The sequence below is a fragment of the Furipterus horrens genome, unplaced genomic scaffold, assembly GCF_987537825.1.
Source record: "Furipterus horrens unplaced genomic scaffold, mFurHor1.1.pri manual_scaffold_17, whole genome shotgun sequence".
NCBI lineage: Eukaryota > Metazoa > Chordata > Mammalia > Chiroptera > Furipteridae > Furipterus > Furipterus horrens.
Window position 1 is genome coordinate 30,303,702 of NW_028327187.1, and position 16,178 is coordinate 30,319,879.

At 35.0% G+C, this 16,178-nt stretch overlaps 1 protein-coding gene across 1 annotated transcript; it reads right to left on the bottom strand.

The window, feature by feature from the left end:
* Nucleotides 1-2,590: 2,590 nt before the first annotated feature.
* LOC149990770 (large ribosomal subunit protein eL39) lies at nucleotides 2,591-2,935 on the bottom strand. The gene has a single exon (XM_090264451.1). It carries the CDS (start codon nucleotides 2,911-2,913, stop codon nucleotides 2,758-2,760), a length of 156 nt encoding a protein of 51 aa, XP_090120577.1. The 5' UTR covers nucleotides 2,914-2,935; the 3' UTR covers nucleotides 2,591-2,757.
* Nucleotides 2,936-16,178: the final 13,243 nt, after the last annotated feature.

Below are 16,178 nucleotides of genomic sequence, written 5' to 3' on the forward strand. Positions count from 1 at the left end.
GCTGATGGCCATAGCTAGCAGTACAGCATCTGTAGCCATGGTGAAAAACACATACATTTTAAACCCAAGAAGTGATCCCAGCCCCAGACCAGACAGATCCCAGTCCCAGACCAGACTGTGTAGCTTGTGGTTCCAGTGCCAGGAAAAATAGAACTGCATTGCTTCTGACTGTGAAAGCCAGTGGGGGCTGGGGTGAAGGTAGACGCTACCAGCCTTGGAAAGGAGGCAGCTTGCTTAGTATGGGAAGTGGGAAAAGTTCCTGGAAAAGCGGTGGCAACTGGCACTGTTCCCTGTCAGACCTCTCCCCTACATATAATGCCAAAATTTAGTGAAACAGGTTGCCAACACTAAGGAATACCTAAGGCTCTGCCCCTTATAATGTAACAGGTGTGACAACCCTACCCAAATCACAGAGGCAAACACAGAAAGCTGTCAAGATGAGGAGACAGAGAAGTATGGCCCAGAATGGGGGGGGCAGGGGGGGCAGATCAAGGTTTCAGTGACAGAACTAAGCAATGAAAAGATAGTGCACCTAACAGATAAGGAGGTAACAAATCTAACAGATGCTCAGTTTAAGGTACTGGTAATACAGATGCTCACAGACTTGACAGAAAATGTTAAACAGAACAGGGAAAGATGAAGACTATCCTGGGTGAAATGAAGGAAAATCCACACAAAACAAGCGGTGAAGGAAAGGAAACTAGGGTTCAAATCAACAACTTAGAATACAAGGAAGAAATAAATTATCAACCAGTACAGAAGGAGGAAACAAGAATTGAAAAAAAATGAGGAGAGACTTAGGAACCTCTGGGATAGCTTTAAATGTGCCAACATCTGAATCATAGGGTTGCCAGAAGGTGAAGAGGGAGAGCAAGAAATTGAAAAATTATGCGAAAAAATAATGAAGGAAAACTTCTCTAATTTGGGGAAGGAAATGGACATACAGGTCCAGGAAACAGAGTCCCAAACAAATTAGACCCAGGGAGGACCACACCAAGACACATCATAATCAAAATGCCAAAGGTTAAGGATAAAGAGAAAATCTTAAAAGCAGCAATAAAGAAGAGGAGAATTATCTACAACGGGGTACCTATAAGACTGTCAGTAGATTTCTCAAAAGAAACTTTGCAGGCAAGAAAGGACTGGCAGGAAATATTCAAAGTGATGAAGAGCAAGGGCCTACAACTAAGATTACCCAGCAAAGCTATCATTCAGAATAGAAGGGCAGAGAAAGTGCTTCCCAGACAAGGCAAAGTTGAAGGAGTTTATCATCACCAAGCCATTATTATATGAAATGTTAAAAAAAGTTAAGAAAAAGAAAATCAAAACTATGAACATTAAAGTGAAAAAAGTATCACAACTATCAACAATAGAAGCTAAGGAATGGAAACAAAGGTAAACTAAGCAGAGAACCAGAGTGGGAACAGAATCACAGGTGTGTGGAGCATGTACAGGAAGGTCAGCTGTGAGGGGTAAGCAGGGAGAGAGAGGGAAATGGTACAGGAATTAAGGAGCATAGTAGGAGGGTGCAGAATGGACATGGGGATGTTGAGAAGAGCTTTATACACCACCCATGGACATAAACTAAGAAGGGGATACTGCTGGATGGAAGGGGGTTGCTGGGTGGAGGGGAACAAAGGTAAAAGAAACTGGGACAACTGTAACAGCATAATCAATAAAACATACACAAACAAAGAAACAAATTTTAAAAATAGTCAAACATATAGAAATAGAAAATAGAATGGTTATTACTAGGAACTGAGCAGAATGATATGGGGATTTGTTGTTCAATGACTGTAAATTAATTATAAAACAAAAATTTACAGAAAAATTCAATTTATGGGTTATAGAAAAAAATTTTACATATAAAATATTGTCCTATCCATGAATATCAGTTATACTTTCTTTTATTCAGATTTTTATTTTTAACAGGGTTTTGGTATTAGCGCATTAAAAATATTGTGTATTCCTTGTTAAGATTTCTCTGAGAAAAAAAATGTAGTCATTCTTTTCATTTGGTTCAATAATATGTGAATTATGTTGATTTGATTCTATGATTATGAGTCCAGTTAACTTACTCGGTATAACTCCTACTTCATCAAGATACATTTTTAAATTTAATGTTGAATTTAGTCATGTGTTATTTACTTACCATTTTCACATCTGTATTGATCAATATGAGCCTATGAAGTACTTTGTGACTTTTTTCTTATTCTTTTAAAAATTGTCACTGTATATTAATAAAATTAGGTTAAATAAGCCTCATGAAATGAGTTTGGAATCTTCATATTACTCTCTTTCTGAAGCTGTTTTTAACTCTTCCGTTAAGACCATATAGACTCAGACTTTTGTTGCCTTCACTTTTATTTTATATATTATATGGTGAGGCAGTTTTTTATTGCCATGCATTTTCTAAAATAATGTTGGGAACATTCAAGTATCATATTTACATTTAACTATGAAATTTATATTTTTTACAGAAGTATAGTAATTTCATTTTCTTTTTTTTTTTCAGATGGCCTCACATTTATTAATGAAGCAACACACCACTGCAGAAAAAAAAATCGAGAAAAATGACGTTTCCAATAATTTCCCAATTAAGACACCAAACTGTTCAGACAGTAAGTGATGTTTTCAGTGATTTCAAGAGGCAGAGAACATGGATAGAGCATAAATATATGAGCTATATGAGCCATCTTTGATGTGCCCTTCCTTATAGAACCAGTTTGGTTCTTCTCCAATGTCATGTGCAATTCCTTATAGACCCAGTTTGGTTCTTCTCCAATGTCTCCTCTTGGAGTTGTACCGGATTTTATTACCAGTTTTCATTCGAATCCATTGGGGAATGGGACGGTTCTGCTTTTGTTTCTTGGCCAGGAACCTCTTGATCCTGAAAGTCTTGTGAGAAGACATGGCAAAGAACAATCGACCTCACGGACCACTATGGCGGAGAAAGAGAGCTCATTTTCAAAATTATTTTTTTGCTGTTTATAATATATGGTTTAAATACTGTAGTGTCTGTACATTTTTCATCTTCTTTTCTATTTATTGATACCTTATTTTTGATCCCTGATCATTATTATTAGAGGTTTTACTCTCTTCTAAAGGATTTTAAGAATCATATTTATTAATTTTCTCTTTTGCTTTATTGTCATTTTTTGTGGTTCTCTTATTAAATCTGCCCTATAATTAGTATTTCTTTCTTTCATGTTTACTCGAATGTATGCCATGCATTAAAATACTTGTTTCATTTGTCTCTATTATTTCTTATTTGTTGGTATGTATATATAAGGCTCTAAATTTCCTTAAACCCTACTCTGTCTAAACCGTGCAGATTTTGTTATATAATGCTTAATAATTATTTAGTTTTTGTTCTTTTATAATTTTAAGTGCAGTCTCTTCTTTAATAAAATTATTATTTGGTAATAAATAATTTAGTTTTTAGCAATAAAGAATTTGAAAATTTTTCACTTAGTATTCAGGTGTAATTGTATTAACTCATGACCAGAAGCATAATTTGCATGATATTGAAGCTTCTTCTTTTCATTTGCCTAAACAATGGTAATTGATTGGTGAATTATTGTTGCCCATAAAGGCTACGCATTCTAATTGAGTTGTAAATTTATCTTCATATATGTTGTACATGGTATATTATGGCATATTGTATACATTAGCTTAAGCCTGTAGGCTGCCTAATTGGAAATATGGTCTTCCAAAATGGAATGTAGCCACTGCCAGCTTGTTAGTCCATTAGAAACCCAGGAAAATAAATACTCAGATATTTTTCTCTTCTTATCCTTCCAGTTTTGCTTGTGACTTCTATAGCTTCGAGTCAACCAAAAGTCAGAGGACAAGGGAGCAAACCAGGTAGATAGTCAGTGGAAGTCAGTTTTCCAGGGTTCTAATAAAAGTAAAGACAAATGGAGGGTAGATATGGAGTAACAAACAATTGAATTTAGTTAAAGAAGGCAACCATACAAACTCACTAAGTAAAATTTCTCAATTATGAGGAAAAGGAGATAATCACACTAATTTCCAACAAAAATAACAAGATAATCACGATTGAAAAATTACCAAACAAAAGTACAACCTTTCATCTGAAAACTATCACCTAAAAAATAATAGAACATTCGTCGTCGGCAGCCGTCCATCTCGAGAGACGATGGTGTAGCTTCTTACGAGTCTATCTGCACCGCCGAGAATGGCTGGCTGTGCAGTCCGACTCGGGAGTGACACGGTATCTGTCTCCTCCCGTGTTGAATCGACATCTTGCGATGACGCTGGAGTGTCCTCTCCAATGAAGCTGAAGCTACAGAGCCTGGGCTGGGTGATATGGAGGGTCTGCTGTTGCCCATGCAGCAGACCCCCCCTCTCTTCACAGCTGAAGGGTCCAAGGGAAAGACGGAGTCAATACAGCTTGGCTTCAGGTGCGCCGCAGGAGTTGCCGGTGTTGACTACAACGTCAAACCGCCTTAGGGACTCCGGCTCCGGATTTTCTGTCGGGGTTTACTCCCTTAGCCTTTCCCCTGAAGAGGTATGCCACAAGGCAGCGGAGGTTTTTTGGAGTCAGAGTTTTCCTTCTCTGATGTGCCCTGACTGGAAGATCGAACCAGCGACACTTAGCTTGCAGGCCGACGCTCAATCCACTGAGCCAAACCAACCAGGTATATAATAGAACATTATATATAGAACATTAATATATTTAACAATACTAGATACCAGGCACTGTTATAAAAACTGAAGACATATTAGTAAGGAATACTGATAAGGTACCTACCCTTACAAAGCATATATTTAACAGAATAAGACAGACAAATGAAACAATACAAATAGAGAACAGATAAATATAAATTCATATATTTATGTTAGCTATGGCTAAAAATAAATCAGGATAAAGAAAGTATGAGGTGAAGAAAATAGGGTTTTTTTTGTTAGTCTGTAAAACAAACAGCTAAACTGTCAGGATTTCATACTCTTCACTATGCAACCATATAACTACTCTTTTACTAGTTTTATGCCCCAGAAAACATTGTGACTATAGTTAGGAATACTGTATTGCATATATGAAAATTGCTAAGAGAGATCTTAAAAATTCCCATAACAAGAAAAAAACTACCTAAAAAAAGAAAAAGAAACAAATGTCAAGTTTAGCCACAAGTAAGGACTGACATGCAAAACTAGTAGAATACCTGAATATGAAGCATAAAACCCTTAGCTCCTCAAATCAGCTCTGAGAGCCTTGGCAGCTACATTTATATCTTAGTGAGATATGCAAAGCAAAATGTCTTGCAAAGTGAAAAACTGCCCTACAGTTTAAGTAAAATACGGATTTTCCAATTAAACATTTCTTTTCCTGGAGTGGAATATATCCTTTAAAAGTATTATCCATTCACACAGAACTTTCTTTCAGTTTCTTAGTGCCTCAGTCATAAACTTTAATAGGAAGCATGGGTTAGCAAACATTTAATGAAAACATATAATATAATAAAAATAGATTTTAAACAGTCATTAACCCTCAGGGGAAATAGAAATAACACAGAAAGCAGCTAAAAATTCAAACATAATTAATATTCTCTCAGACTTAAGAAAATATACTGCATTAATTAGTGTCGTTTTATCTGTATAAAAGATATTTAGAGAAAAATGTGATTGCAAAACAAAGAAATACAAAATGTGGAAGATGAAGTAGAGTCAATAATGTGGTGTGATGGTTCATTTTATGTGTCAAGTTGAAGGGACAGAAAATGACATTTGGTCAAAGATCATTTTGGATGTATCCTTTAGGGTGTTTCTGGATGAGGTTAACATTTGAACTTTCTGAAATAGTTTGAGAAGGGGACATTTTAGTTCTCACATTGTTTTGTAAAATTCACCTGTGAAGTCATCTGGTCCAGGGTTTTTGTTTGTTGGAAGATTTTTTATTACTGTTTCAACTTAACTAAGTGTAATCTGCCTATTAATATTTCTGATTCTTCCTGATTTAGTTTTGGAAGGTTTCATGCTTCTAGGAATTTATCCATTTCATCCAGATTGTCCAAATTGTGGGCATATAGTTGTTCAGAATAGTTTCTCAAAATCTTTTGTATTTCTTTGATGTCAGTTGTTCTTTCTTCTCTTTCGTTTCTGACTTTATTTATTTGGGTATTCTCTCTCTCTCTCTCTTTTTAATGAGTCTGTTTAAAGGTTTGTCAATCTTAATTATCTTTTAAAGAACCAGCTCTTGGAGTCACTGGTCTTGTTTTTTTTCACTCTATTTCATTTATTCCTTCTATTCACTTTGGGCTTTGTTTGCTGTTCTTTCTCATGTCTTTTTAAGTGTAAAGTTAGATTGCTTATTTGAGTTTTTTATTGTTTCTTAAGATAGGCCTCTAATACTATGAATTTCCCTCTTAAGATTGCTTTCGCTGTGTCCCACAGATTTTAGGTTGCTGTGTTCTTATTTTCATTTGTTTCAAGGAATCTTTTCTTACTTCTTTTTCCCTACTTTTTTCTCCATTGCCCCCCCACCCTGCCCACCCTTCCTCCCACAGTCAATTCCCACTCCGTTATCCATGTCCATGGGTTATTTATACATGTTCTTTGACTAGACCATTCCCCTTCTTTCCCCCCTTCTCTCCCTCCACCCACCCCCTTGTCACTGTTAAGTCTGCTCCTTGTTTACATGCCTCTGGTTCAATTTTGCTCATTTGTTTGTGTTTTTCATTAGTTTCCTGTATTAGGTGATATCATATGGTATTTGTCTTTCATTGCCTGGCTTATTGCGCTAAGCGTAATTCTTTCTAGTCCCATCCATGTTGTTGCAAATGGTAGGAGTTCCTTTTTTCTTTCTGCTACATAGTACTCCGTTGTGTAAATGTACCACAGCTTTCTGATCCACCCATCTACAGATGGGCACTTAGGTTGTTTCCAGCACTTGGCTATTAAGGAATCTTTCGATTTCAACTTTAATTTTCTTATTGACCCTTTTATTGTTTAATAGCATATTATTTAGCTTCCATGTTTCTGCATACTTTTTAGTTTTTTTCTTGTGATTGATTTTAAATTTCACAACGTTGTAGTCAGAGAAGATGCTTGATATGACTTCAATCTTCATAACTTTATTGAGAATTTTTTTGCATCCTAACATGTAATCAAACCTAGAAAATATACCATGTGCACTTGTAAAGAATACATATTCTGCCCTGCCTGGTGTGGCTCAGTGGATTGAGCACTGACTTGCAAACAAAAGGGTCAGTGGTTCAATTCCCAGTCAGGGCACATGCCTGGGTTGCATGCCAGGTCCTCAGTTGGGGGCACATGAGAGGCAACACATTGACGTTTCTCTTCTTCTCTTTCTCCCTCCATTCCCCTCTCTCTAAAAATAAATTTAAAAAAAAATCTTTTTAAAAAGTATGTATTCTGCTGCTTTTGAATGAAATACTCTGTAGATTACATTAAATCCATTTGAGCTACTGTGTCATTTAAGATGGCTGTTTCCTTACTGATTTTCTGTCTGGAATATCTATCTATTGCTCTGTAGATATCAATTAAATCCATTTGATCTAGTGTGTCATTTAAGGCCACTGTCTCCTTGTTGATTTTCTGTCTAGGAAATCTATCCATTGGAGAAATATATGCAGAAAAATGAAACTTTACCATCTTCTTTGCCACACACAAGAATAAATTATAAATGGATTAAAGATTTAAATGTTAGACCTGAAACCATAAAAATATTAGAAGAAAACATAAGCAGTAAAATGCTGGACATTGCTCATAGCAATCTCTGATATGTCTTTTCAGGCAAGGGAAAAAAATGAAAAAATAAACAAATGGGACTATATCAAATTAAAAGTTTTTGCACCACAAAGGGAACCATCAACAAAATGAATAAAAACCCACTGATTGGGAGATCATATATGTCAATACTTCTGATAAGAAGTTAATATCCAAAGTTTATAAAGAACTTATAAAACTCAACACCAAAATAACAAACAATCCCATTAAAAACTGGGTAAAGGGCCCAAACAAATGCTTCTCCAAAGAGGACATAAAGATGGCAAATAGACAGATGGAAAGACGTTAAATGTCACTAATCATCATAGAATTGCAAATTAAAATCACAATGAGATCACCTCACATCGCTCAAAATGGCTATCTTCAATAAATCAACAAGCAAGTGCTGTTGAAACTGTGAAGATTGGGAAGCCTTTTGCACTCTTGGTGAGAATGCAGATTGATGTGGTCACTGTGGAAAGCAGCATGGAGATACCTCAAAAAAATTAAAAATGGAACTACTGTTTGACCCACCTATCCCACTTCTGGGAGTATATTTTAAGAATATGGGATCACCAATCAAAAAAAATATAAGCACCCTTATGTTCATGGCAGTGTTATGTACAGTCACCAAGATATGGAAGCAAATCAAGTGTGTATCAGTTGATGAGTGGATGCAACAACTATGGGACATTTAAACAATGGAATACTACTCGGCCATAAAAAAAAATTCTACCCTTTGCAACAGCATGGGTAGATCTGGAGAACATTATGCTTAGTGAAATAAGTTAGAGAAAGACAAATACCATATGATTTCACTCGTATGTGGAATATAATGAACAAACTGAACTAACATGCAAAATAAAGGCAGACTCATAGATATAGAGCAGCTTGACACTCTGGGTGTGGGGGTTAGAGTATGGAAGGATCAAGCAAAAAGGAAGAAAGACCCATGGACATTGACAACAGTGTGGTGATTCTGGGGGTGGGAAGGTAGGTATAGGGGGATATGTCATAATGGAAAAATACAATTAAATTACATATATACATATATATATACATATATATAAACTATTTTTAGAAATTAAAGTAAATAAAATATATTTTTTTCTGGAAAAGTTAAAAAAAATCGAATCAATAGACTGTGTAAGCATATGGCCCTCCTTAATATATGTGGGCCTCATTCAACTAATTGATGATTTGAATTAAAAAAAATAGGCTGAATAAGAAGAAAGTCTTCCTACTTGGCTGCTTGAGGCTAACATTAATTTTTTTATTCTGCCTTGGATCAAACTTAAAAAAAAAAGCAATTGGCTTTTTGTAGATGTCAATTCTTCCCTTGTCTCTCACGAGTCTCCAACTTGCTGACTAAAGATTTTGAGACTTCTCAGTCTATAGGTACTGTTTCTCTGGAGCTTTCTGACTAAAACATTTGGAAAGAGAAAAAGCAAACAACTGCATATTGAAAAAGAAAATAAAAATGAATGGTCAATGTATATTATTCTGCTAGGACTGACATAACAAAATATCATGGACTGGTTATCTTAAATAACATAAATTTTCACCTCACAGTTTTAGAAGCTGTGAGGTACATTTTATTCTGAGGCCCCTTCTCTTGACATGTATGCAGCCTCCTTCTGCTTTGTGATCACATGACCTCTTTTTTATGAATATACAGAGATTTCTCTCTCCTCTTCTATGGATATCAGTCCTATGGAATAAGCGCCTACTTTTATGACCTTATTTAACCTTAGCTACCTCCTAAAGGCCCTATCTCCAATTAAAGTCACATGGGAGTGAGGGTTTTAACATAAGAATTTTAGAGAGAAACAATTTTGTTCCTAGCCAATGGAGATTCAATGTCTAATTAAAATAGTTTCAAATAAAGGAGAAAGGAAGCAATGAGAGAAAGAAAACAATAAAGAAAGTATGTAAGAATATTTCTGGTTATAGTAAAACATGAAATTTCATGTCATATGGGTCCTCCAATTGTCACAACAATTAATGAAAAACAAATTGATGTACATAATCATAAAATTTTAAATTACCAAGAATGAAGGTCATAAAAATTTCTAGAGAGAATACAAATAATAATCTATATACAATTACTGAGAGTTCTAACAGCAGCTTTATAACCTAGTGAAAAATGGAACAATGCCTTCAAAGTTTTGAAGAAAATGGTTTAACAAACTATAATTTCAGATTCAATAAAACAATCAAGTGTGGAAGAGAAACAGTCATTTGTAAGTGCAGTGTCTCAAAAAATACTGTCTTCTATCCACCCTTTTTCAAGAGGTTTCTGGTGGAAGTGCTCTGTAAAAAATCTAAAGTATAAACTAAGAAGGATGATTTTATTGCGTACAGAAAGTATGCAATCCAACACATGATAGAAGTGAGGGAAAATTTAAGAACAATATTGAAGAAAAATGATAGAATTATAACTGTATACTTAAGAACTGGAAGCAAAAATTGCATGATGAATGACTCAAAGGGAAAATTATCCAATAGCTGTGACCTTACCGAGGTGAATATACTTATTTTTGAAAGTGTGCTAATAAATTAATAATAAGCAAATAGAAATATATATATATATATATATCGCCTGTCCAGAAAGTATCCAGCCACATGCTATAAAAAATAGAGACATTGATTGAAGAAGATACAAGACACAAGAAACATTGTACATAGGACAATGATGCCTCCATCCCCTTCAACATAGGTACCTTGAGACCTCACATAAATCTTTGTTGCTTACAGCCCATACACATTTAATAGTCTCAGGTGTTCTGCTTGCTACAGGTCTTCCAGAATGTGGATCACTTTCAAAAGATTCTTGACCATCTTTGAAGCATTTGTGCCATACTTTTATTTGCACTGCACTCATCCCTGAAATCATTCTGAATCATCCAAATAATTTCTGTGGAGGAATTTTCAAGCTTAATGCAAAATTTGATCCAGATTTCTTGCTCTACTTGCTTAGTCATTTTGAATGTGATGGTCACACAGTACACATGCTCAATCGCTGACGTCTACCAGCCCCACTGACTAGTATAGTGAAGTCCTCATTGTTCATACATCCTAGGCTGCCAGGTTTCATTGATGTTGCAAAAACCATTCTAATTATATTAACAATGCCTAGGCACTTCCAGCCAAGATGGAGATGTAGGTAGACACATGTCACCTCCTTCCACAACCATAAGAAGGAATACAACTTCCTCAAAACTAAAAAATACCAGAACTTACAAAAAATTGAACTGCTTGGAAGTCCAACAAACACAGATATAAAAAAGCAATACTAATCCAGACAGACCCCTCGCCCACATACAGCTCCACAATGTAGTGAAACAGGTCACCCTGCACTGATTAATAATTAAGGCTCTGTCCCTTACAACATAACGGGCACAATGGCTCTACCTAAGGCACAGAGGCAAACAGGAGGCTATCAAGTTGAGGAGACAGAGAAGTATGGACCAAAAGAGAGAGGAGATCAAGGCTCCAGAGGGAGAACAAGTGATGAGAAGATAGCCAACCTAATAGATGAAGAGCTCAAAACACTGATGATAACAATGCTCCTAGACTTGACAGACATGATTGAGTATGGTAAACACATAAGGGAATAAGTGAAGGCTATACTAAGTGAAACAAAGGACAATACACATAGTGAAGGAAAGGAAGCAGGGATTCAAACCAATGATTTGAAACATAAGGAAGAAATAAATTCAACCAGTACAGAATGAAGAAACAACAATTTAAACAAACAAGGAGAGGCTTAGGAACCTCTGGGGCAACTTTAAATGCACCAAAATCCATATCATAAGGGTGTCAGAAGGAGAAGAGAAAGAGCAATAAATTGAAAACATGTGAAAAAATAATGAAGGAAAACTTTCTTAATTTAGTGAAGGAAATAGACATACAAGTCCAGGAAGCACAGAGAGTCCCAAACAAGCTAGACCCAAAGAGGACCATACGAAGACACATCATAATTAAAATGCCAAAGGTTAAAGATAAAGAGAGAATCTTAAAAGAAGCAAGATAAAAAGAGAGAGTTACCTACAAGGAGTCCCTATAAGACTATCAGCTGATTTCCCAAAAGAAACTGCAGTCAAGAAGGTACTGGCAAGAGGTATTCAAAGTGATGAAAAGCAAAGACCTACAACCAAGTCTACTTTATCCAGCAAAGCTATCATTTAGAATGCAAGGGTAGATAAAGTACTTTCCAGACAAGGTAAAACTAAAGGAGTATATCACCCAAGCCATTACTATATGAAATATTAAAGGGACTTATTTAAGAAAAAGAAGATCAAAACTAAGAACATTAAAATGACAACAACTCACAACTATCAGCAATGGAATCTAAAAAATAAAAACAAAAGCAAACTAAACAAACAACCAGAATAGGAACAGAATCATAGGCATGGGATCATTTGGAAAGTCATCACTTGGAGGGAGAAGGGGGAGGAATGGGGAAATGGTGCAGGGATTAAGAAGCATAATTGGTAGGTACAAAATAGACAGGGAGATGTTAATAATAGTATAAGAAAGGGTGAAGCCTAAGAACTTACATGTACAACACACAAACACAAACTATGGGGGGTAAGATTGCTACAGGAAAAGGGGCATACTGGGAGGATGGAGGCAAAGGGAAAAACATAGGAGACAACTGTAACAGCATAATCAATAAAATGTAGTTAATAAAACAATGGCTGGACTTTCTTGGACAGACTTCGAGTGTGTGTGTGTGTGTGTGTGTGTGTGTGTGTGTTTATAATCTCCAAAGAAAGCCTGAACCTGACCAGGAAAAACCTGTGAAAAATTAACCTTAAAATTACTGAGATTACAAAACTGAATGAGTACAAAATTGATAAAGTCTTTACAGATCCCAAAGAGTAAATCCTGTGTAATACTTACTTCATATTTGGTCTTGGAGACTAGTAGATGAAGGTTTATCTCTCAGAAGGCAAAACCGAAAAACCGAGAAAAACATGGAACAAGGGAAATGTTTCTAGAAAGCAGAACCATAAATTTCAAGGTGGAATAACCAAAACATTTAAATCTTTCACACTTTTTCTCCAAATAAATTTAGCAATACATAAAGAATAGTAAATTTTGCTTCTTTACTCTTCTGCTTTCTAAATGTAAGTTTTATTGGGTTTAATTTATTTATAACCCACCATCATTTATTGAGTGTTTGGGAAGGAAAATATTATTCATCTTTTAGTATATAGCTTACTGCGTAAAGAAGAGCTATGTCTAGGTGTGATGCAAAGCACTATACATCACCAATAAATCTTACACTTTATATAATATTTAAATACAACATTTGAAATTCCCTTCCTTGGTTTACCAGTTGGGGTGACATAGATTGTGCTGTGGTAACAAATAATTCCCCAAAACACCAGTAGCTTGAAACACTGTTGTAGGTTAGTGGAGGGCCCTAGTTTGTATTTATTATACATGCTTCAGGACTCCAGCTGATGAAACAGTCATTTGCTTCCATGATTCTGGTCACTAAAGCAGAAGCATTGACAGCTCTCCATAGTCTTATATTGGTGATTAAATGATCTAGATAGTAATAAATACATGTAACTTTTACTCATAATTAATTGGACAGAAGTAAGCACATCCAATAGCAAGGGATAAAAAGAATGTGATTTTACAATGGCCTGTAAAAGGAGAGCTATAAATATTTGATTAACAGCAATGATGTCTATAACACTAGAAGGAGGTGAATGTGTTTTATGCATAGGCAAAAGTGTGCACATGGATAATTGAGTTGCCACATGAGCCAACAGCAATTGATTGTAATTCCATAATATACACTTTTTATTTTTTCATTCATCATAGAAACCTTAAATTATAACCAAATATGTGATTATCCAGAATCCCAGTGTAATTTGCAGACAACTGGCCATGTTAACGAGTCTAGCAAATGTGATGTAAGTAGAATTAGTATATGCATCATCTAGAATGATTTATTAGAGGGAGAATGCATATTATACTCTTGCCTTTCTTCTCCCCACTGTCTTACTTGTGGATGTTGTGGTTGGTTGAAACTTAAGCAACAATCTTGAATCACAAGATGGAAGTTACATGATGAGGATGGCAGAGCAAAAGCTGGAAGGTGCCTCAGTCATTAATGCCTATGCAGTTACAAGAGTATTTCTGGTTGTTTGCTTGCATTAACAGAAAAAAAAAATGACTTTCAACCTTACTTTAAGCAATTGTTATTTTACATTTCTATCACATGCAGCTGAAGTTTATCCTAACTGTATAAGTATCATTTTGTAAGAGAAAAAATAATAAACAAATAAAATTAATGTGCTCTACATGTGGGACTACATGTTTTAACCAAGCAATATGGATAACTGTTTCTTTAGTCATCCCTTGCTATAATAATGCTGTTAACAATCTCTACAACTCAGTACTTAAAAAAAGAGCCATTTATTTTTCACTTCCTAACTATGCTAAATTTGGCTGGGCTTGGCTAGATTGTTTGGGCTTGGCTAGATTGTTTGGGCTTGGTTTCAGTCAGTGGGTTGTCTTCTCAATCTGGAACCAGTGGCTACCCCTGAGAATGTTCTTCTCGTGGTGGGAAATAAAGTCCTAAGAAACTTACCCAAACCACACAAAAACATTTGATTAGCTAAAGTGAGTCACATGACCCAGTTCAGCATCTCTGAAATTGTGAGGAGAGTAAAATAAATACTACCTGAATAGTTATACAATTTACCACAGTTATTATGGCAGCTAACATTTGGCAATACATATATATATACATATATACCAAACATATGGTAATAACAACAACTTCTTTTGCATTTCAGTTTCTGTTGGATAAAGTATACACTTTCATTAATTTCAGTACTGCCCTCCAGACTTAAAACTTTCCATCAACATTTGAACATGCTCAGAGCTTGACTATATTAAAATTTCCTTCTATGCTGTACCCTCCTTCATTACCTTTTCTTTGACCCTTCAGGGCCAGATTTCTAGATCTAGATTAGGCAACTAAATAATAATTTAATGAATGATGATACTTCATATGATCCCCCCAAAGACACAACATATACCCTAGTCTCCCTTTTAAAGCAAAAAACAGCAACAACAAAAAATGATTTTACCATGGGGACAGTGATGTGCAGCCCTCAAAACTAAAAAATTAAAGTAAGAAGAGGTCTCCAAGGATGTTCCCCAGAAGGCAGAAAAGAAGATTATGGAAAAGGTAAAATAATGAATGCTGCATGCAAAGTGTATGTAAACATATTTGTAAATGTTAAATAAAATTTATTCTTTCCCATTTATTGTTATACCCATTATCTTTCTTCCTCATTTAGACAACAAAGACAGCCTTTATTTACACATACCTTTAGAGTAAGGGTGGACATGAATTAGATCAAATAAAGTAACTTAAGTGTATTAAGGAGTTATAATGTGGCATAAATAATCATTTTAATAGCTCCAGCTATTTACTTACAAATGTGAATAACTTGGATCTGAATATCAAGAGTTTGAAAAAATTGTTTTTTAAAGAAGAGGAACTGGTATCATAAAATGTCAATATTTAAAGTATTGTATAGATTGAATACAATATTTAAAATTTTTATTTTTTCTCTGTATTTAACTCTTATAGAATAAATGGCTGAGAAGAAGCAAGACATTTCAAAGAAAAACTAGGACAATAGAGATGTCTTATTTGAAATCATTAATTATTATAAAGCAATAGTAACTAACACAGTGTGCTATTGACACAATAATAGACAAATAGACTAACAGAATAAGATGGAAGTCCTGTAAAAGACAATATGATATTTGACAATGTGGCTCTAAAAATCCATAAGAAAATAATGAACATTTCAATAAATGGTATAGAAATAGATCTTAATCTAATTGAGAAAAAATTTGGATCTATACCTAACAATTAATCTACATTTCATATGTGCAAGAACATAAAAAGTCAGACTTTAAGACTTAGAAGAAAAGATGGGAGACTATCTGTTTAAACACATTGTGGGAAACATTTTCTTAAATAAAAGGGGTTGGGGATAATAAAGCATAAAGGGGGTCAACTATATGGTGATGGTAGAATATCTCACTTTGGTTAGTGGACACACAATACAACATAAAGATGTATCACAAAATCGTACACTTGAAACCTATATAATTTTATTAAACAATGTTACCCTAACAACTTAATTAAAACACAAGTACAGAAAGTACTTAAGCAAGTACTGTGAGAGCAAATTGTTCATTAGCCTTTCAAGAATTTTTAGGAAATTCCCTTTGCTTAGGTGCTTTTCCATCCTGAGAGTTCTGAGTTAGGCAAAACAAAGGCAAGCATCTCACAGCAGTACTTCAGGGAAGCCCTGGGAAAATCAAAATATACAAACACAATTCTTTGAAAACGAGGCCCATGTTGCTCCCTCTGG

Coding starts and splice junctions, on each gene's coding strand:
- LOC149990770 (XM_090264451.1), bottom strand. CDS start 2,913: ATGTCTTCTCACAAGACTTTCAGGATCAAGAGGTTCCTGGCCAAGAAA.